Raw genomic sequence first — 20,146 nt, 5'->3', positions numbered from 1 at the left:
GACTGTACAAGATATACGTGGGACGATTATAATGAGGCACGACAACAACAACACACTGCGAAATGTGTAATTGAAACAGGACTGTATTCAATGAAATATCCAAAGAGTGAAGTATTAGTTGGCTATGTATAGCAGGTATATCAAGGTCATTTCAATCATCAAAACAAAACTAAGAAACAACAAAAGAAACTCGACAAAGGGAAAAAAAAAAAAAAGATTACTACTGCGAGAAAATAGTCGGAACCAGCCAAACTTTTTCTCCAAGTGATGGTACCTCCCATCACAAACCACCGTACTTGACGCCGCGCTTGCCCATCTCCTTCCTGCCGATGGGATCCTCGGGCCAGACCCAGCCGCGGCTGCGCTTGGCCTCGCGCTTCTCCGCCAGCTGGGGCTTGGGGATCCAGGTGTCGCGGGCCTTGGCCTTGCGCCGGGTGCCGTCGGCGGGGGCGCCAATCTCGGCCTTCCAGTGGGCGTGGCCGGCGGGCGTGTGGTCGCCGGCAATCTGGCAGAGGCCCCAGAGGGCCAGGCAGGCCGTCAAGGGGACGCCCTCGGAGGGGTCGAGCTCGAAGTCGGCGTCGGAGGCGTTGAGCTGCACCGAGGTAATCTCCAGGTCGCCGAAGAAAGGGGTCGACTCCGTGCCGGCGCGGACGAGGACGAGCTCGATCTCGGTGAGGATGAAGCCGTAGCGGCAGCCGTGCTCGCGCATGGCGTAGTGCAGGGCGGCGAGGCCGCGCAGGTAGTCGACGCGCTTGATGTTGCCCTCGACGCGCATGCCCGTGTTGAAGCGGTCGAAGCTGCGGACGAGGCCGACGACCCTGGCGGTGGGCTTGCCGCCGAAGATGGCGGCCGCGGTGGACGACTCGCCGACGGCGTTGGCGACGAAGATGAGGTCGTTGACGCCCGAGGCCGTCTTGGCCGGGACGGAGAGCTGCAGAGGCCGGTTGGAGGACACGGCCAGGGCGGAGTTGAGCTTGGGGAGGTAGTACGATGCGTAGATGCTGTGCAGAGCGGCCTCGGTCTCGGGGTGGCGAGAGGGGAAGGATGGGGTCTGGAGCAGGGGAGCGGGCACCGGGGCGTTGAGCAGAGCGGATGCGCCTGGGAGGGAGAGGATGGCGGAGGCATTGAAGCTCGACCACGAGGAGACGCTGCGGACGTCCCACCAGAAGTGCTTGATGGAGGGGTCTCTCAGGGGGAAGGAGATGGTGCGGACCAGAGACGCAGCAGGGTTGGGACATGTCAGGTGCTCCATGAGAGTCGTAGACGGCGTCGCGTCCGTCGCGGCGGCGGCGGCGGCCAGACTCAGAGGTGACGGAGCACGGGGGAGGTAAGATGGGAACATGTAGTCCGACTGCTGGGTAGCTGCGGGAGCGGCGGGCACAAAGGGCATCTGTCGATAGGTGGGATAGCCATACTTGTCAATGGTGGCCGGGTCAATGGTGCAGCTGGTGCGGCGAGACGGCGGCAGGCTGTCGACAGCGAAGCTCGCCGGCGAACCAAGGAGCGTTGAGGGGAAGGCCGGCGTCTCATCAAGCGGCTGAAGCGGAGGCGTCGCAAAGGGCGAGATGTGAGCAAAGGCCATGTTGGCGAGGGTCTCCGGGTTGGTGAAGCTGCGCGAGTGGGCGGGGCGGACGGGCTTGGAGGAAGGCGGCGGCGGCGTGGACTGCTGCTGGGCCAGCCTTGGTCTGGCAGAGCGGATGGAGTTGGACCGCGAGTGCGAGGCGGGCACCATGCGAGACTGGCTGATGTCTTGATCCTGAGAACGAATCTTGGGCAGCAACAGGGGGCCGTGCTGGCGAACCGGCGGGCTGGCGCGCGGAGGAGTGGTGAAGCGAGAGCACACCGAGTCAGTTATTGAGTCCGCCGCAGAGACGGCAGCCGAGGCCGAGGAGACTGTCGAGAAGATGGACGAGGCCTTGGATGTAGATCGAGCGTGGCGGCTGTGCGAGTTGAAGGGCAGCTCCAGGAGACTTGACGGGTAGTGGTCGAGGCTGTAGGCCTCCATGAGAGGCATGCTCTCCATGGGGGGCGTTGTGGGATCCTCGAGAGAGGGAGAGGGAGAGGGGAAGGTGAAGTCGAAGGCGACGTCGGCTGCCAGACTGGGTTGAGTGTCAGCATGATGTGCAGGGTCTCATGGAGATGGAAGGCTACTCACGCTGACATGATGGCGGTTGCGGCGGTGGAGGTGACGGTGAAGGAAGCGAGTAATTAACCGTATCAGGCGACGAAGGAGACCAGCTCCGACTGTGGACAGTTGAAACGTGTTTTTCTGTAGCTTTTTTGTACGTGAATGGTGTATATCAAAGGAAATCTCCAAGCGTTTGGAGCGTGTTCGACCAGCGAGCAGGGATGCGTTCTAAGTGAATATCCAAAAGAGCAGGAGAAGAGGTTGGTTCGATGGCAGACAAAACTCCCAGACAAAACGAGATGCAAAGTAAGAAAAAGAAAACCAAGAGAGTACCAGAGGGGATTATGGAGAGGGATGGACAAGGAAGTGAGGCGGGAATGATTGGAAACCGAGGGACGAGGCCGACTTCTTATCCTTGGAGCCGGCCTTGGGGGTTTGAGGGTCCTGAAGATGGCCGCCAGGTTCACGGCCGTGTCTGGGGGGGGCGTGTGAGATGCGGGCAGAGGGCGTGTACTCGTAAGAGGGCGTGGGATGAAGACGGGATGGGGTGGAGCAGCCGGATTTGCGTGGTGAGAGGTTGAAACCCTTGTCCACGTCCCATGGAGCAGACAGACCGAGAGAGAGGGAGAGGCCAGACACGGCTGCTGCAACTGTTCCGGTCGGTCTGCTCTGCTCCGCCGTGCCGCGACAGTCGCTCGCCAGCGGCTCGTGGATCAGCGAGGCAGAGGCTGAGCCCTTGTCGTGCCATGCTCGCATCCACACCCGCGTCTGCCCGCCTTGTCGTCTTTGGGCACAAGCTCGAGCGTCGCTGAAGCCAGAGGCATGAAACGCGACCCGACGTGTCCGGTGTCGAAAGAGTCATCGACGAGGACGCGCATTCAAACGAAAAGGACTAGCATCAACTCGTTGTACATGATGCTGGTCGTAACGACTGGTAAGGCGTCGATATGGCTCCTCTCGAGCTTCTCACGGCTCCATCATCCGCACCATGGCATGCAATGCGGCCCAGAGGCACAGCCTGGCGTCCGGCCCCGGCTGCCGCCCCCCCGCCTAGGCTTCGCGTCTGCATTGTCGAATTGAGAATCGAGGGCAGAAGCATCGAGGGAGACGGAAGCGAGGAAATGCCACCAGGATCGTGTCCCAGCCTGCTTGCCCGGCAGATGTCGCTGCTGCGGCCTGTCAGTGGATGGAAGCTCAGAAATGCAAACGGTGTTGAAAATCAAATCCATGCAGCCACACCCTCCTTCCACTGTGCTGTGGAGCGCCCTCGCACCCACTGGACGGGACAAGCAGACAGGCGAGAAGGGATAGGGCTCACTGAGCATACGCTAGAGTGTAGAGGGGCTAGCGCCAGCAATCAAGGGTCGAATTTCCCGGGGCTTCAGCGGGTTCTGCTGCAGGCGCCGCGGCTGTGATTGGCCAGCTCAGCTATGCAGCAAGCACCCATGACTCATTTTCTGGGTACGTCCCTTTCTTGTTCGTGTCTTGGGACGTGTTTCCCTGGGCTTTGGGACATTGTTGGTTGTTGGACGCGCGCGCAGCAGCCAGATCTCGCGGGATCTCGTTGGATCTTGGCACCGCGATGCTCCAGTACCGAAATCGCGAGTTCTCTTACACGCAAATCTCAAACTCTGGACTTGTTTGTCTGATCAGACGGGCATCTCTTGCATCGCGTGTCCTGAGTCTGCTGATGGTCCCTTTAGTAGGCAAGCATCTCGTGCCCTCGCAACGGCCGCCGCGCCAAGGCATCAGGCTCCTCCACTCACACGGCGACAATTTTCACTTCCCATCATTTGCCGCCCGTAGAGTTTGTTTGGACCCCAGATTTCCGATTTCATTCCTTTTTTTTTTTTTTTTTTTTTTTTTTTTTTTTTTTTTCGTTAACTGCATTTGCGTTTACATGTCTGGTACGCCGTGTTACATGTCTCCCACCGGGCAATAAGAGGTACCGCCAATGAAACTTGCTAGCACGAACTCCGTAATCATATCAAAACGGGGTCGTGACAGTAATACAGAGTTCAGTACGGAGCTGATCTCCCCGTCTATTTTTGCTTACTCGAAATTGAAATTGCACTTCCGCTTCTTTAGCTGAGACCGTGGATGAGACATGGAGAACAGCCGCAAATAGACGCAGCTCTTCTTCGCTGTGCCGGGCGCTTAGAGCGGGACGGACGCCTCCGCAAGCCGCCGAGCGCTTAACCGCCGTAATGTGTGAGCGTGTACCCTGCCATGCTTTTATTGCATGGTATGTACATGCTTGTCTTACACGCAGAATACAAGCAGACATACTAGTAAAAGGAACATTCCGTCTCCCGTCCCAGCCCGTGATCCGAGCGTCCTGCTTTCGTCGCACCACCGATCGGGATCAGTTTGAATATCATCTCACCGTCTCCCGATCAACGTCCCACACCGGCGGCTGCGCAGATTTGATTTACCTTTCTCCGTCTTTCCAGGATGGACACCTTTACTCACCTGTGCGCATCTCGTCCACTTTGTACATTACCTCACTTCCAAGTTAAGACGGAGTATCCCCAAGGTCATTGATTGATTGACCGAGCCATCATTGCTTCGCCTCACTCTTGTCGCTCAAGAAAATCCAGGCGCGTAAAAAACTCTCATAGAGTCAACCCACCCAATCATCTTACAAAACGCGTTCGCGCCCGTTGCACAAAGTTTGCCCTCCCATCATCGTACCGTACATACATTACCTTTTGTGCTTCCCCATACTCCATCTCTCATCTCTCCATCCTCGTACCACAAGCAACCACCTCATTGAACAACCCCAGAGTTGTATGTACGATCCCGCAGCATCTCCCCCTATCAAACACGTACATACCTCTCCACGCATCATCCCATCCTCATCTTCAACAGACGCGCCCCGAATCCCGCGTTTTCTCTCAATAGGCCTTTTTGCTCTATTCTAGGCCCAGCCAATCGGCTTCTCGCATGCCGTCTTTGCACTCTGATTGGCTCACCGACTTCTTCTTCTTCTCGAATCGCTCTTCGGATGCCCCACGTTATAAGTCGGGTCCCGTTTGGCCCCACTTACGGCAGAATCGACACGCCTTGAGGCTCCACTGAGAATCTAAGCAGCTTTGGTTAGGTGCCTTGGGTAAACTTCAACTGTGCGTTGTCAAGTGTGCGAGTCATCGCAAGGCAACTCACCAAGAAACAACTCAGCAACTCATCAAAACCCCAAAGAAAGTGTTTCAAATTCACAAACTACAACTGCAAGAAACCCCCATCCCCGTTTCGAAACAAGTCCAAAAAACATACTAGCACTCGCCTAAAACCCCTTCTCGCATTCTTACAACCTGGCATCTGCATCTGCAAAGGTATTGAGCCCAAAAGTATGACTCTTCTTTCTCTGCTTCACACCAGTAAGGCCAACCGTCAGGCTGCATGCATGCACGCTACCTCATGCACAATCTTCGCTTAAATGCGTCTCCCGGAAATGCAAAGATTCTCACTCGAGAGTTTTCTCTTTGTGTTTCAGGTCATTGCTCGACGAAAAGTCATCAGGTATCAAACCAGCTTTTCACCTCTCACCGTCTGAAGTTTAATATATCTGCCGTGCATATCAACGCACGTTACAGGTGGACCTTGATGAAGACGTATACTCGTTGATGCCAACTCATGAGCTTCGGGTATCGACCACGTTTCTTTGTCCAGTACGTTTCCACTCCCATGCTTCCGTTCCGTACCTTACTATGCAAGGATAGGGTAGCCTTGCTCCCATCTTGCTCCATCATCACCATCAGCATGCACTCCGCGCTTCAAAAGGAGCATCATGCAAAATCCAAAGCATCGCTGTCTTTTCTATCGTGATGAGTATGAAATTGTAGGAATACTGCCCTTGTAAGCACATCTTTTATCCTTCTTCTTCCCCCTCCCCAACGCCGGGTTGCCCAACCAAACCGCAGATGTTAGTCATAAATGTATCCATCAAGATGCATCATGCAGGAAAAGGAAAAAAAAAAATCAAAGCCATCCCATTCGCCTTCTTTTTCGCTGCTCTCCCCTCTCCGTAAACCCCCCCCCCCCCCTCTTTAGTCGAGCCCAACTAGTATATGCAGGTCCCTGGCCAACGGTTTGTGCGCTGTCGCGTCCTTTTGCAAACACCTGGTCTGTGACGCGTCGCCCCCCTCGTCGCTCGTCGCCTCCCTGACACGCTGGCATGTGAGCAAAAGTTCGTCTCTCCTTCCTCCCCTCCCCTCCACCACTCCACTCAGTTCGTTTCGTTTCGCCTTGGCACATCATCTCCGTCTTCGGTTCCTTGATTCCGGTCTGTTGGGGGCGATGGCGGTCGTCGCTGAGACATGGCGATCCGCCCCTGCTGGTAGTTCCCCATCCGTACAATCCTCAACGCTCGCATCATGCCCTCGAGCCGTACTCTTTCTTGCACCACCATGCCTCGCGCATACTCGCGAATGGCCCGGAGCCCCATCTGGTCGTGCAGCTCCTGCCATCCGGCCAATTCGCTCGCCACCGTCTGCTGCGTGTAGCGAAGTTCCCTGGAGAGGTACGATGCCTGCTCCCGTGATTGGCGCGCTCGCTTTTCCTTTTCCTCCTGGTGTCGCTGTCTCGAGTCGTCGAGCAAGCCCAGGGGCCATCGCGAGGGTCGCATCGCGATGCTGTCGTTTCTGTCCGCCTCCCTCTTGGCTGCCGTGATCTGCCCAATTAGGTTTGTGGGCCGCGCCAGCGCTGACAGCAGTGCCTGCACCGTGGATTGGATCGCCAGCAGCGTCGTGTGAAACACCACGTGAGGGTTGTGCTGAACGGGTGCCATGGCCCGAACAAACACCTCCATGCCTACAATGTGCTGCGGGGGGAGATATTGAATGGTGAATAACGCCCGATAGAGCAGCGCCGCCGCATCGTAAAAGTCTGTTGCCGAGAAAGCGTTTCATCGTCAGCTGTGTACCGTCGTCTTATGGGGATAATAGGGGCACTCACCAGTAGCAACTTGACCCACGGCATTCGCACGCCTCGTCACGCTCTTCGTCGAGTAGCTGACACTTCGGACCGTCTCCCGCGCGTGGTTGACAAACTGCTCCACTTCCCGCACGTCGTCCATCGGCTCGTACTCCTCGCGGATCTTCTCGACCCTCGTTTCAGCCTTGAGTTTCGTCCTCTGCTCCATGGCCTCGAGCTGCAGCTCTGGCACTAGGAAAAATTCCCACAGCATCTCGTGGGTGGCCAGCGTCGGATGGCTCAACATTATCTTCAGGAACCAGTCCGTCCGTATCTGGATGTCTCGCAGCGCGGCTCGAGACGGCCGCGAGGGCAGCTGGAACGGCCATCTGGTGTCCGCTATGGAGGGAATCCATGACGCGGGATTCTCCTCGGCCAGCAGGCGCGCAAGCTGCTCAAAGTCAGTCAGCGACCGCCGACTGGTCGTTACCGTATAACTGTCGTGGTCCGTCGGAGCCGCCGACTTGAGAACCAGTCGCACCGTGCTGTCTTCGACGAAAAAGGCCCTGACGACGCCGGTGATCCGGCCGTCCTTTGCGGGAGGCATGCTGAAAAGCCCAAGGTCATCGATTCTATTTCGAACATCGTCGTCTTTAGCCAGCTCCACTGCCGTGAGGCCTCGCAGCTCCTTAGCCCCAATGTCCACGCGAGGGTCGGCAAAGAGAGCCCTGACCATATCGTAGCGGCCGTATTTGCTGGCGACCATGAGTGCTGTGAACTTCTTCTCGTTGGTCGCGTTGACGTCGACATCGCAGTATTGCAGGATCCTCAGCGCCAATCTGGGGTCATTCATAATGTGCAGGAGGGTGTTGCCTTTGCCGTCAATGTGCTCGTCGACATGCAGCGGCTGCCCGTCAAGCTGCGCTTGCTGAGCGGCCCTGATGCCGTCTTCCACCATGCTGTAGTAATCCACATGGTCATAGCAGCGACACAATGCAAAGAGCGGCGTCTGTCCGTTCTTGTCTCGCTGCCGCCATGAGACCAGGGGCCCAACCATGCTAATCATCCATGGCGCATTGAACAGGTAGTGCCCGACGCTTCGGCCCCAGATGTCTTGCACGGCAAAGTAGTGGCTCAGCTGCCCCGGGGTGGCCCTTTCGAGGAGGTACTCGAGGAAGAAGCTGATGAGCTCTCGATTGCCGAGCTGAGTGGCAGCGCTCAACAGCGTCGTGTTTTCGTTGTTAACGTCGCTCAAGACAATGTCAAACGGATAATATCCGGACAAGGACAGGAGATAGCCCAGCGTCTCGACGCTTCCGCTCTGCACGGCCATCATCAGGACGGATTCGCCCAGGGCGCTGCTGGTCTGAGCGAGCCTTTCCACAGAAATGTCGCCTTCCAGCGCGCTGCCGAGAGAGCCAATGCTTGCCGCCAGGGAATGATATGAAAACTCGGATGCGCTTGATAGGCTCCTGGTGTCCATGGCAACCCTCTTGGTCTTCTTGAGCGGCAGATCGAGTGTCGGCTCGTTTGTGCCATCACCATTGGCCTGGAAGGGGAAAACGTGGCCAAGGCCGGTGCCGTGAGAAAACCGGTCCGAAGAGTCGAGAACAAGTGACGATCGCCTCGGTCCGTTTGCCAATTTGAACTGGGCGTCGACATCATTGTCGCTATCTTCAATGTCATCGTCGTCGCCAACTGCGCAAGGGTTGGGCTCCATGATGTTCCTCAGCTCTTTCAAGTCCGCCCCCTTGGCAGCATCCCAAAGGGCCTTGTTCTTCCTGCTGGCACGGCGCAAGCCCGCCGAGTCCGTGAAAAGATAGGCCAGCACAGCCTCGAACGTGCTCAAGGCATACCCCATTTCACCGCTGTCGACGTCCTCGACGAATATGAAATTCCGTACATAGGCAAGCCGGGCCTGTAGGTTCTTGACCTGCGCCCGAATCACGACGTAAAGCAAGAGTGAAACCAAGGTGTCGGCATTGACGGTCATGACGGCCTTTTCGGACGAGGGCGCCTCTGCTGCAGCACCGCCGTGTAGGGGTCTCGATGTGTCGGTAAGCTGTGAAGCAATCTTCATCGTCGACAGTAGCAGGTCCAGCATCTCCTGCGGGCTTCTAGCGGTGGAAATCTTTCTGAACTCGTCTACGGCCGGATTGAGCTGTGTGACAAGGTCGTGTTTGGCTTTCATACCCCCGTCAATCACAATCCCCAGTTGAGAGATGTCGATGTGTTCCATTTTGCGAATCTTGGCTTCCAGCTCCAAGTCCTCCCGTCGCTTGATGGCGCTGAGCTTGCCAAAGAGCAGACCGTGGACGTTTTCGCCAATGTAGCGCTCAATCAGCTTTTCCACCAGCGGACCAGTGAGATCAGTTGTAGCGCCCAGCAGCGACAGCTGTTGCTTATCTACCCCCTGGAAGATGTCAATCGCAGCCGTCACGGCGCTCTCGAGGGATGCGCGCATGATGTCCTCGTCATCTTCCTCGAAGAAGTCTTCGACAACGGGAAGGCTGTTGTTGAAGGTCGACTTGCCACTCTTGGCCGTCAAGCTATCTGCCCTCGCTCTTCTGGCGGCGGCCGTGACAGGCCCATCTGGCTTCGGATCGGGAATGTACTCGGCCGACGGCGGCGGCGGCAGCGGCTTCTGGAAGACTGTCGAGAACTCTATAAAGAGCTTCTCCAACCCGGGCTGCATCTGGCGGGCAATCATGGGAAAGTTGTTGAGCAGATCGTGGAAGCTCCTGATGTCCTTCTTGCGCGGCAAGGAGGCGTCGGCCGAGTCGCCGTTGGTCTGCCGCTTCTGCTGCTGCTCCGCAGCCGCGCGACTCCTGGTGCCGGAGACGAGGACGGCGGGCTGCAGCCTAACCTCCTCCCACACTCCGACCAGGGGCCTGGAGATGAAGTATACCAGCCATTGTCGAGGCTCGAAGACGTCCGGGTACCAGGTGGTGTCGTTGAGGATCTGGGCCTGCGCAAGCGTCTTGAACCCTGCGGTCGCACCGCGGTTAGCCGTGTCCGTGCCTGCGAGGCGATTGCAAACGCACCTTTGTTGCTGTAGATGAACGAGTCCTTGACAATGACGCTCCTCCCGTTGAGCGTGTTGAACTGGCGAGCCTTGCCGCGAGCCTCGCGCAAGTTCTGCGAGCTGTCCTTGGCGCCGACCGGCCCATCAGGCCCGGCGATGCGAAGCACATGGCTGGCTAAGAACTCGTCCGAGGCGACAACCTCGTGGACCGGGGCGCCGCTCTCCGTCTCGCGGTGGGTGAGGAGCACATCGGTCAGGGGTACCAGCAGGATGTGGTGGTGGACGGGAGTGCACTGCGCAGCGACCTGGCTCTTGAAGAAGGCGGACAGGAAGGGGTTTAGCGGTTGCATTCACTCGGCTGGACGCTGTGCCGTGTCGTGTCGTGTCGTGTCGAGCTGGATGAGGGGATCGGGTATGGCCTGGTATGGCTGGAGGGAAGCAGCTGTCGTCTGTTGCGATGAGCGCCGAGGAGAGCCAGAGATATAGAAAGTACTATCTATATGGAGGGGGGGTTAATCGAGGGGGTGGGAGTCGAGGGATGGACTGCGGAGTCGTCGGCCAGCGAGAGACATGAAAGAGAGCGACGGGATGCGCGGCAGGCTGTGTATCAATACGGCAGAAAGACTATGGGAGTCGAACAAGGAAGAGCCCGGCACGGGTCGGCGATGGCGATGGCGATGGTCGGTTTGCGCTGAAATGCAGAAGCTGGTGGAGGTTTATGTTGCAGGAGGGCAAGTCGGGAGCTGCGAGGATGCGGATCAATCTTGAAGGTACATGTACTGACCTCATTGGCGCACGCGCGTATCCGTGCCGGTACCTGTACCTGTGCCTGGCCCCTGGAAGTGCCCTGTAACAGCTGCGCCTGAAGTACCTGGAACCCCGGCCCTGGAGCGCTAAGGATGCGGGAAGAGCACGGGCCCGGGCAGGTTATTGTCCGATTTGCAGCACAACTCGGGGGGAATGGACCTGGAGAGACTACCCGGGAAAAGGAGATTTGGATTCGAGGCCAATTGGCTTGATTGCTATCTGAGCATCTACTTAGGCGACCAGATGTATATTCTTATAGAGAGGACTATCGTATAGGAAACCGTTGGGGTTTTGTTGTTGCGTCATGTGTGAGAACCGGGGCATTTAGCTGGTAACCGGTATAAGCCAGTAAGCAGCCCGTCACATGCCTGAGACCACGGTAAATGCAGCGAACACGAACGTGCACCAAACAAACTCCAATCATCTGCTATAGGCAACAACCATGGCGTTTTCCATCATCTACTAGAAAGAGGACCAAATCTTCCTCCACAGTGGTACCTTTCCTCTCTGCTCCGCATACGCATCGGCCTCCAACTCGCTCTTGTCGAGGTCCCTCCTCCGCCCGCTGTCCAGGTCAATGTCCCAGCTCCTCTTGAACGGGTCCTCGCCTCTCCAATACAGCTTGCACAGCACATAGATGACGCCAAACAGCGGCAGCAAGATGTACGCATCGACAAACTTGCCCGCAGTAAACGGCGACAGCGTCGTCCACCCCTGCACCAGCGCGAGGAACACATTCGCAAAGACGCCAAAGTACGGGCTATAGGGATACAGCACGCTCTGGAACGGCAGATCGCTCACTCGGCGCTGCTGCGTCGTCCACGCGCGGCGGAAGCGGATGTGGATGAAGCTGATGCTGCCCCAGACCAGGAACGTGCTGACGCCGGCGAGATTGATGATGTAGCTGTACGCCTTGGAGGCTCCCGTCGAGACGTTCATCATGGAGATGGCGCCCACGGCGTTGGTGAGGACAATGGCCCAGACGGGGACGCCGTGCTTGTTGACCCAGCCGAGCATCTTGGGCGCCTTTCCGGACTGTGCCATGTACAGGACGGTGCGGGAGCCGATGTAGATGGACGAGTTGACGGCAGACAGACAGGTGATGAGGATGAAGGCATTGATGAGGTGGACGCCTGGGAGAATGTCTGTCAGCACATGGTCATCCAGAAAGATGAATCTCTATCACGAACCTCCATTCCAGCCAGCGTTCTGGATGGCAATCGTCATGGGACTCTGCAGCGCCTTGGCACCCCCATTGATCAGTTCATCGGAATCAGCCGGGCAAGTGAGGCCAAAGAAGAAGGCCGACCCCATGTACACAAAGATGATGCGGAAGAAGACCTGACGGATAGCCCGCGGCACCGCAATGCCTGGATTCCGCGTCTCCGTGGCAGCCACGGCAACGGACTCGACACCGGCGTAAAAAGTCGAGCAAAAGACAAAGACAGTGGCCACTCCTCGGAAGCCATTGCCGTTGAACGCTCCCGGGTCATGCCAGTATCGGAACCCAATGGCCCCGTCCTGGCCAACGAGCCCTCCAGACGCATACACAATCGAAAAGATAAAGTACGCCGTGAGCCCGAGGATCTTGATGAGCGCCAGGATATACTCGGCCTCGCCAAAGGCCGTGATGCCTCCGATGATCTGAAACGCCAGGAATAGGGTCCAGAGGATGAGGAACCACCCCCAGAGCGGGACATGGGGCACCCAGAAGTTGAGGATGCTGCAGATTACGTTGTACTCGCTGGCCAGGACGGTGGCCCAGATGATGAAGTAGTTCCAGCCCACGGCCACGGAGAACGACTTGTCGACCATGCGCTCGGCCAGCGAGACGAAGGCGCCTCCGCCGGGATACAGAGTCGTGATTTCACCCAGAGACTGCATGACGGAATAGGCAATGATGCCTGGGAACAAGATTAGCCAGAGAAGCTGGATCCCAAGGGAGGAGACATACCAATGACGCCGAATCCGATGATGAGCGACGCCGGACCGCCGCTGTTCAAGGCACCCCCCGCGCCAACCAGCAGGCCGGGCCCAATGATGCCTGCGAGCGCCATCATGGACAGGTGCCGGTTCTTGAGGCCGCGCTTGACGCCCGAGTCCGGGTCGATGAGATCGTCGTCGCCGGCGTCGAGGCTGCGCGCGCCGTACTGCGGGTGGTAGGCCGGGGCGTCTTCGGCCGAGACGTCGTCCAGGCGAGGCTCGTCGTCGAGCTTGCCGGATTTGTTGTGGCGGAACATGGTGATGGTCTCAATCTGCTTATCGATTTTCTGTCCTCGGATTGCAGATGATTGAGAAGGAGAGGAGGAGGATGGTAGACGAAGAGAAGAGAGGACGGGAGAAGAGTTGATGTCCAGACAGCACGGCTCTCATATCATAGCAACCCAGATCCCAAGCGCGACTCCAGTCAGACTTTATCTAAGATAGAACAAGGAAAGAAGAATGAAACAGTCAAAAGGCGGAAGAAGCAACCAGCCACCGCGATGATGCAAGAATCAAGAATCCATGTAAGATAAAGACGGGGTCCAGATCCAAAGAGAACTAGGCCTCAAGATGGAAGAAAAAGAGAGCGCAACTCCCACTAACGCACCTGGGCACAGCGCGAACCGTGATCTCTGGTGATGGTGTTTCTTTCTCCTGTTTTTTTTTCCCTCTTCTGACTCGTCCAACTGCTTACTAGTAGAGTTCTAGAGAGATTGGCAGATTGTTTACGTGTATTCGGGACCCTTGCTAAGCCTGCGATCACGTCACTTCACGTTTTTCGGGCCTCCACATGGGTTTGGTGGGATGGCGAAGATGCTGGGACATGTCTGTGTGACCATGGAGATCTTTCCTGACGGAGGTACTTCTATCTACCCAAATCATACATCTGATTGAATTGTACTATTTAAGATTTGTGATTCAATTCATTCCAATTCATTGAGGGATTCCCTTCGGATCAGCTGCATTGCGCCTCAAGCAAGCCCATCTCATCAAATTCCGGCATCCTTGATCTTTGAGCTAAAAATGGCGCCGATCACGACATCGCCACGGGGGTCCGAAGTGGAGAGCCTCCGAGTTTCTAGCCGTCGAATGGGTCGAGAAAAATGGCCCAGTGACATTTGATTGATGACTTTTGGACTCTATCGAAGAAGAAGCAAGGAGTAGTATCAATCATAGATGTTGTTTCAGCTGCGTTGTGCTGTAGTATTGCATATGAGCTGAGATGGCCTATACGGGAAGTGATGCAACAAAGGATCTCTCTTACTGAGACAATGAATCAATAACCAAAAGAATTGGATCGAACTTTTCATTCCGAAAGGCTTGAGGGCGTCAGATGAAGTATAAATATTCAATTTCTATCATCCTTGGATTCTGTCAAGGCAATCCTGCCCCCCTAACATACAAATCAGGACACCCTCTATATAAAGACAACTCAAACGGATAACATGAAAACCATATTCCACCGTAAAAGACAGACTGCCTCCTCATACGAACCCAGCACCAAATCCCCCCACTCAAACCCAACATCAAACCATCTCACACCCTCACCCCGTCAAGAACCTCCCGAAACACCCCAAAGTTCCCATCCCCCCTCGGATCCAGCACCGCAAACCAAACCTCCTCCCACCACCCTCCCCCAAACTCCCCCTCCCGCAGCACCTCCAGCCAGCACTCCGCAACATCATCCCTAGGGTTGCCAAACGCGCCGCACCCAAGCGCGCCCAAGACGAGCAGCCCGTGGCCCTTGGACGCGGCAATGCGTAGACAGAACCGCATCTTCATCTTCATGCTGTCTCTGTCTTCGGTGTTCTTGTAGATGGCTCTCTTCGCGGTGATGCTTTGCGCGCCGTTGTTGAGAATGAGGGCTTCGGTGGTGCGTTTGAAGCGCGTGGGAGCGGCGATGCTGATGACGCTCACGACGGGGAGATTTGCAGCGTCAGTATCTGGATGAAGAAGGTTATGTCCGGACTTGACGTCGTCACGAATCACAACCACGTCGGATGTGTAGATGCCCTGCGTCCCGGCCCAAGGATACAGATCGTCATGGAGAGACATGGACAGCGAGGTCCGGTAGCAAATCTCTTCTTCTTGTGCCATGGCGCCTTGGAGCCACGGGCCGCCCGGGACTCTGGAATTGGCATTGCTCAGGACGACGACACGGCCTGATTCCGGACCGCGGGTGCTTGCAAGTTGGATGGCTGCGTTGAGAGAGTCTTCTTGGACGACGCGGATGGTCAAGTTGCCCCGAGGCGCTCGCTGGGGACAGGAGTCTGGTTGGAGAGCTGCAAGGGTCCTGTAATCGAGGCGTTCGGATGAGCTTGGGTTGAGGTTGGGGAGATGCTGCACGATGGACGGCAGCAGGCTTTGCGTTTCTTTTGCTACCTTGATCAAGGCTTTTCTTGCAGCCATTTTGACGTACCCAAGCGTCTTATGGGATGATTGTTGCCCTGCAAAGCAAGTGTAGTCAGTAGGAGCAATATGGGCCTTTATGAGGCGCATGCAAGGTTTCCAGACTCGATAGAGGAGTCAAATGCACGAGACTGCCTTGTTTCAGATTCCTTTATGATGAAAGAAAGAGATCGGCTCGAATGCTTGTTGTTCATCAAGGCATGCACGGCCAAGGAATCCAAATCATGATCACAATTCTTTGTCGGGTATCCTTTGATGTTACAGAAATAGTGTACATGGCTGGTATACAGATGGCTCACACTGCCACAAATCTCAGACCGGCGTCTTGATAGCTCCATCGGACGTTGCGTCTTCGGCCTCGAATTTCCTTGGAATCAAACCCTCCGCCATGTCGATGGCACCTTGCATGTCGTTCTTGTTAAACAGGAACAAGCCCTGGATCGCAGCAGCGCTCGTGTGCCGATGAGAGGCCCGTCCATCCTTGTATTGTCCAAACAAGCCGAGCTCTTCCAAGCGCTCCAAGAACCGTGCCCGGCCCGAGTGATCCTCATCCACATCGCCGTAGAAACGATCCCACATCTGCGCAGCCTGATATCGCGTGGCCTCACCAATCTTGATCATCATGTCCACCCGGCCTGGTCGGATCAGCGCAGGATCCAGGCGCTCAATGTGATTGGTTGTGAGGAACGCGATGCGCTCTTCCCCAGCAGCGACTCCGTCCAGTGCGTTGAGAAGACCGGAAAAGGTGACGTTTGCGCCGCTGTATCCATCCGAGTCTCGCTGCCGACGGTTGACAAAGGCGGCATCTGCATCTTCCAGAAGAAGCAGGCTCCTCTTGGGCAATTTCGTGAGGAGGTACGCCAGCTTGTCGTCCGTCATGCCCATCTCGCTGAGGTTGATCATGGCAACGCCAAAGTCGAGCTCTCCCGCCAGCGCTTGGATGAAAGAGCTCTTGCCACTCCCCGGAGGGCCAAACAACAGGTACCCCCTCCTGTAGGGAATGCCTCGGTCCACGTACCACTGTTGCCTTGACAGAAAGTCTTTGACGTCTGCGACAATGCTCTCTTTGACGCCCTCGTCCAGGATGACCGAGCCGAGCGGTCGCTTCTTGCGAGGGTCTCCGAGTGGACTCCATTCAAGCCCGCGGGCAGAATACACCACCGTCTTGCCTTCGTTTGCCTTTGCGGCAAGCTGGTGCGCCTCTCTGAAGAGGTCCTCAAAGACATGGCGATGCGCCCACAGCGTGGTCAGCTGGACAATCTCATGCGGCTCTCCGGTGTTCATGTTGGCCGTGTTGTGCTTCTCCCTGTTGACCGAGATAAAGGCCCTCCCGAACTTGACAATGTGGCGTCCATATCCCGGCTGGAGGAAGAAGTGAGCATTGACTGGCCCGCCGGCTCCCGGTCCCTTTGACCCCGTCGCCGTCGCCACCGACAGGTTGTGGATGCGCGTCAGCCGCGAGGCGATGAAGCCCGGCGTCTCGCGAGGCTGCGAGAGCCATGCCAGAATCCAGGGATACGCCGCGTCCTGCTTGCTGATCTCGACGTTGACGAGCAGCCGGCGGCGAGCAGCGCCGAGGACGGCAATGGATCCCTTGCGCGCAAAGGCGGCGGCAGCGCCTAGAGAGGCGAGCCCGATGCCTCCCGCGAACAGCGGGTTGTCGAACAGCGCATTGAGGTTGAGCACCGACGCGGGCGATGGTGAAGCAGCAGCAGCAGACGCAGACGCAGACATGCCGGAACCTGGCAGACGTGCAGCTTTTGCTGAGAGTTGAGAGGGCGAAAAAGTGGTTGTTGAGCAGCGTGCTGACTAAGCGACACTGTATCAGTTGACTCCGGCACTGGCGAGCAAGACAACACAAGAGAAGACGTTCAATCGTGAAGAGAAGAGGAGGCTCATATATTTGGGCTCTTATCAAATTTACGATCCTATTAGAAAAAGGAACTTGATTGATACGCATGACGCATAGGGGGCAATTGCAGGTATGGGTTCACCTGTGCTAGGAGGTCTGTTCCAGATGCTCGACTAAACCAACCATAGGAAAATAGCCCGTATTGTACTCATGGGATGAAGCTTTACGATATGGAATATCTAGTAGTTGGGCAGTTGAAAGACCTTAGATTTTTATACACGGTTACTCACGTCGGGTTCTGCCAACTTTTCAGCAAGGGAAAACGGACTCTCAAAAACAAGTACCAAGGGTTTAGAACTGGGGGGGTAGATTGAGCATGGGAAGTCAGATGGAAACCTGAGAGTGGAGGTAAAGTGTCATAAGTGACAGAGGATTTCTGGCGGCTCAGAAACTTCAGGCAAAGAGTCCGGCAGAATCTCCAGCCATACTGGATCACAACTCATGACTCACATAGTAACCCGATGCATATCCTCACGGGTATACAGGAGGCACAGAGGACATTTGGCATTTGACATGTGAGCTCTTTGCCTGCGTCTGGCAGTTGCCTCTATGCGTCTTTAATGATGACAAGCATAGGCAACAGCCAAGCTTGTGCCGTTGATACATCACTTACACCCTTGAAAGGGCCTCAATACATTAAGAAATGAAGACAAAAGCCTCGGAGGATGCAGTGAAGAAACTCTCTATTGGAGGTGTGTCTGGACACTTCTGCAGCACATCATCTAACTGGTCAACCAATCTATATTCCTTTCCTACTATAGAAACAGTCATAGAAATTACAGCAAGGACGCCGCGGTCTCCTGAGACGGCGCTCGTACTCGAGTAAACCTGGCATTGTTATGCAGAGACATTACTTGAACTCACCCTCGCTCGGCCGCTAACTATGTAGGCAAACAAGATTAATCCACATTCACTTTAATCCCTCGGCAGTTCCCAAGGCCTCAAAAGGTCATAGTCAAAATATCGTGTCTACTCATTGCACAAGCCACACAACAAGTTTCGGCGATAAGGCAACCAATGCATATGTGCACACAACAGCCCACACACATTCGGCACAGCAAGTCGAAATCAAAGATGGCATCGTAAGGAATGACTGCCAGTCTCCAAGTGATGTTTCAACTTATTTAGCCGATGATTCGGGGCAGTTGCGTATAATCTTTGGAGGCCATGGCAACAAGTTTACCTGATGATCGAGATGAAGGTTACGAACCATACAAGGTAAGTCGATGGACTAAACTATGCTCTATTTAAGCAAGGCCTTTAAGCTTACTTGTGTATTACACAACTCTATCTAACCCACGATTGCAAGCGTGAAGCTCACAGCCTCAAACCAAGTCTTGTGGCGCTGAACTTGACGCTTCCCAGTCCCAACAATCTGCTTTGTATTCATATATAAGGGCCCATCTCTTCCAGATGCCCGAATGTCCCCTTGCAGTCATACCTTGTGTAGTCACCCTTGCTTCACATCTCATCCTCTTCTACTTGCTCCATATCACATCACTCCCACTTGCTCCCCATTTCCTTCCCTTCTATCCCACAGTCATCAACCAGAGACCGCCCAAGATGCATTTACGCCACGCTGAAAAGCCCGAGGAGCAATACCCTCGAACCATCTCGTTGCCCGGGGGCCATGTAACGGAGTGGCAGGCCCGTATGAGGCTCCTGGAGTCCTTCCAGCGCCTCTATCAAGTCCACAGCGAGACCTCCAACGGGCTCAACGCAACAATGTTTGCCGTCATCATGATCGCGCCTCTCTCACAGATGAGGCAGATCCTGGAAGAAATCCGCCACTACAGGCCTGACAAGCATGGCACGGAGAATCCCGTGAAGCTGCTGCTCTACGCCATGTACACCGCACCAGAGGCGGTTCGATCCTGTATGCCTCTTACTACATACACTCATATATTCTGGGCCCTGCTAACAGTATCCTCTCACAGGCGTCCCAAACCGCAGGCAGGCCATGTCCACATCAAACTCAAACACCCGCAGTCAACAACCACAGCCATTGGCAAAGGTTGTTCCACCGCAGCCATCGGCGAAAATTGTCCCACCGCAACCGTCGGCAACAACTGTTCCACCATTAACGAACCGCTTCAACCGCAACATCCCCTCCGCTCCCGAAAAGAGGCTTGAGCAGGACGTGTGCCTCTTCACCGTCTCCCGCGACGCCGAAAAGGCAGACATATTCCCCCTCTGCACCAGCATCGGCGACGCATTCCAGCCCCTCGACGCCTTGCTCACATGCTTCTGGGGCAAGGAAACCAGAGACCGCTGGGCCTCGCAGGCCACCGATCTGCGCGTCATCGAGTCTCCCAGGAACTCCCTCTCAATGAGCCGCTTGCTGCACTTCTGGTGGGACAACGCGGCCATTGCTCTGAAGCCGCTCCGCCAGTCCGAAACTGAGATTGTTGTGCAGTGGCATTGGCTTCAGGAGAGCTGCCTCAGCCCAAGGATGGTGATGCCGCCGGACGCCGATTACACAAAGCACGTCAGCCGCCACGTCTGCGACAGCTGGGGGAGCATGAAGCACGCGTTCGGCAAGGCCCTTCGGACCGGCCAGATCTTTACTATCCGCGTCGAAGACCCCATTCAGCTGCCGAGCTTTGAGCTGTTGGAGCTCCAGTGGGATCTTTTGCGTGTGGCTGCTATATCCGGGGTTGGCAACTTTCATGCTGAGGATCCCTTTTATGATGCTGAGGAGTTGGACGAGTTGGTATAGATCGAAGGGGTAAGAACGTTATGGTTCAGCTTGGATAGACTAGAGGAGATAGTTGAGATACCCATGAATAGAAAGTTTACCTAGGTATTGAAGTGTACCTCGGTATAGGACGGGATGACTTGATGTAGACATATCCTGAAGATATAATTCCAGCGGCATGCTGATTAGCCAAGTTTGGGGGCCTACTTAGCCAGTCCCTAAGCCTCATATTTATCAAGGTATACTTCTGTAACATCACAGTATGCCGTT

At 55.8% G+C, this 20,146-nt stretch overlaps 7 protein-coding genes across 7 annotated transcripts; 1 reads left to right on the top strand and 6 right to left on the bottom strand.

Annotated features, from left to right (window-relative positions):
- Positions 1-280: 280 nt before the first annotated feature.
- Positions 281-2,163, bottom strand: CCMA1212_005375 (uncharacterized protein; the record flags this gene model as incomplete). Its single annotated transcript, XM_073702637.1, has 2 exons — positions 281-2,099; positions 2,156-2,163. The coding sequence occupies 2 exons, from the start codon at positions 2,161-2,163 to the stop codon at positions 281-283; spliced, it is 1,827 nt and encodes a 608-aa protein (XP_073559138.1).
- A 307-nt stretch (positions 2,164-2,470) lies between these two features.
- CCMA1212_005374 (uncharacterized protein) lies at positions 2,471-2,884 on the bottom strand (the record flags this gene model as incomplete). Its single annotated transcript, XM_073702636.1, has 1 exon — positions 2,471-2,884. One exon carries the CDS (start codon positions 2,882-2,884, stop codon positions 2,471-2,473), a length of 414 nt encoding a protein of 137 aa, XP_073559139.1.
- Positions 2,885-6,356: 3,472 nt separating this feature from the next.
- On the bottom strand, positions 6,357-10,417 carry CCMA1212_005373 (UPF0507 protein; the record flags this gene model as incomplete). Its single annotated transcript, XM_073702635.1, has 3 exons — positions 6,357-7,015; positions 7,085-10,030; positions 10,087-10,417. The coding sequence occupies 3 exons, from the start codon at positions 10,415-10,417 to the stop codon at positions 6,357-6,359; spliced, it is 3,936 nt and encodes a 1,311-aa protein (XP_073559136.1).
- A 919-nt stretch (positions 10,418-11,336) lies between these two features.
- CCMA1212_005372 (General amino acid permease AGP3) lies at positions 11,337-13,114 on the bottom strand (the record flags this gene model as incomplete). Its single annotated transcript, XM_073702634.1, has 3 exons — positions 11,337-12,007; positions 12,065-12,778; positions 12,829-13,114. The coding sequence occupies 3 exons, from the start codon at positions 13,112-13,114 to the stop codon at positions 11,337-11,339; spliced, it is 1,671 nt and encodes a 556-aa protein (XP_073559137.1).
- Positions 13,115-14,393: 1,279 nt separating this feature from the next.
- Positions 14,394-15,266, bottom strand: CCMA1212_005371 (uncharacterized protein; the record flags this gene model as incomplete). The annotated part of the gene is made up of 1 exon (XM_073702633.1): positions 14,394-15,266. One exon carries the CDS (start codon positions 15,264-15,266, stop codon positions 14,394-14,396), a length of 873 nt encoding a protein of 290 aa, XP_073559134.1.
- A 312-nt stretch (positions 15,267-15,578) lies between these two features.
- On the bottom strand, positions 15,579-17,000 carry CCMA1212_005370 (Mitochondrial chaperone BCS1; the record flags this gene model as incomplete). Its single annotated transcript, XM_073702632.1, has 1 exon — positions 15,579-17,000. The coding sequence occupies one exon, from the start codon at positions 16,998-17,000 to the stop codon at positions 15,579-15,581; it is 1,422 nt and encodes a 473-aa protein (XP_073559135.1).
- A 1,741-nt stretch (positions 17,001-18,741) lies between these two features.
- On the top strand, positions 18,742-19,897 carry CCMA1212_005369 (uncharacterized protein; the record flags this gene model as incomplete). Its single annotated transcript, XM_073702631.1, has 2 exons — positions 18,742-19,044; positions 19,103-19,897. The coding sequence occupies 2 exons, from the start codon at positions 18,742-18,744 to the stop codon at positions 19,895-19,897; spliced, it is 1,098 nt and encodes a 365-aa protein (XP_073558822.1).
- Positions 19,898-20,146: the final 249 nt, after the last annotated feature.

This window comes from Trichoderma ghanense (assembly GCF_004382785.1).
Source record: "Trichoderma ghanense strain CCMA-1212 chromosome Unknown scaffold_5, whole genome shotgun sequence".
Classification (NCBI taxonomy): domain Eukaryota; kingdom Fungi; phylum Ascomycota; class Sordariomycetes; order Hypocreales; family Hypocreaceae; genus Trichoderma; species Trichoderma ghanense.
Note: the sequence above shows the minus strand (reverse complement) of the source record. Positions and strands in the feature narration are given on the sequence as shown.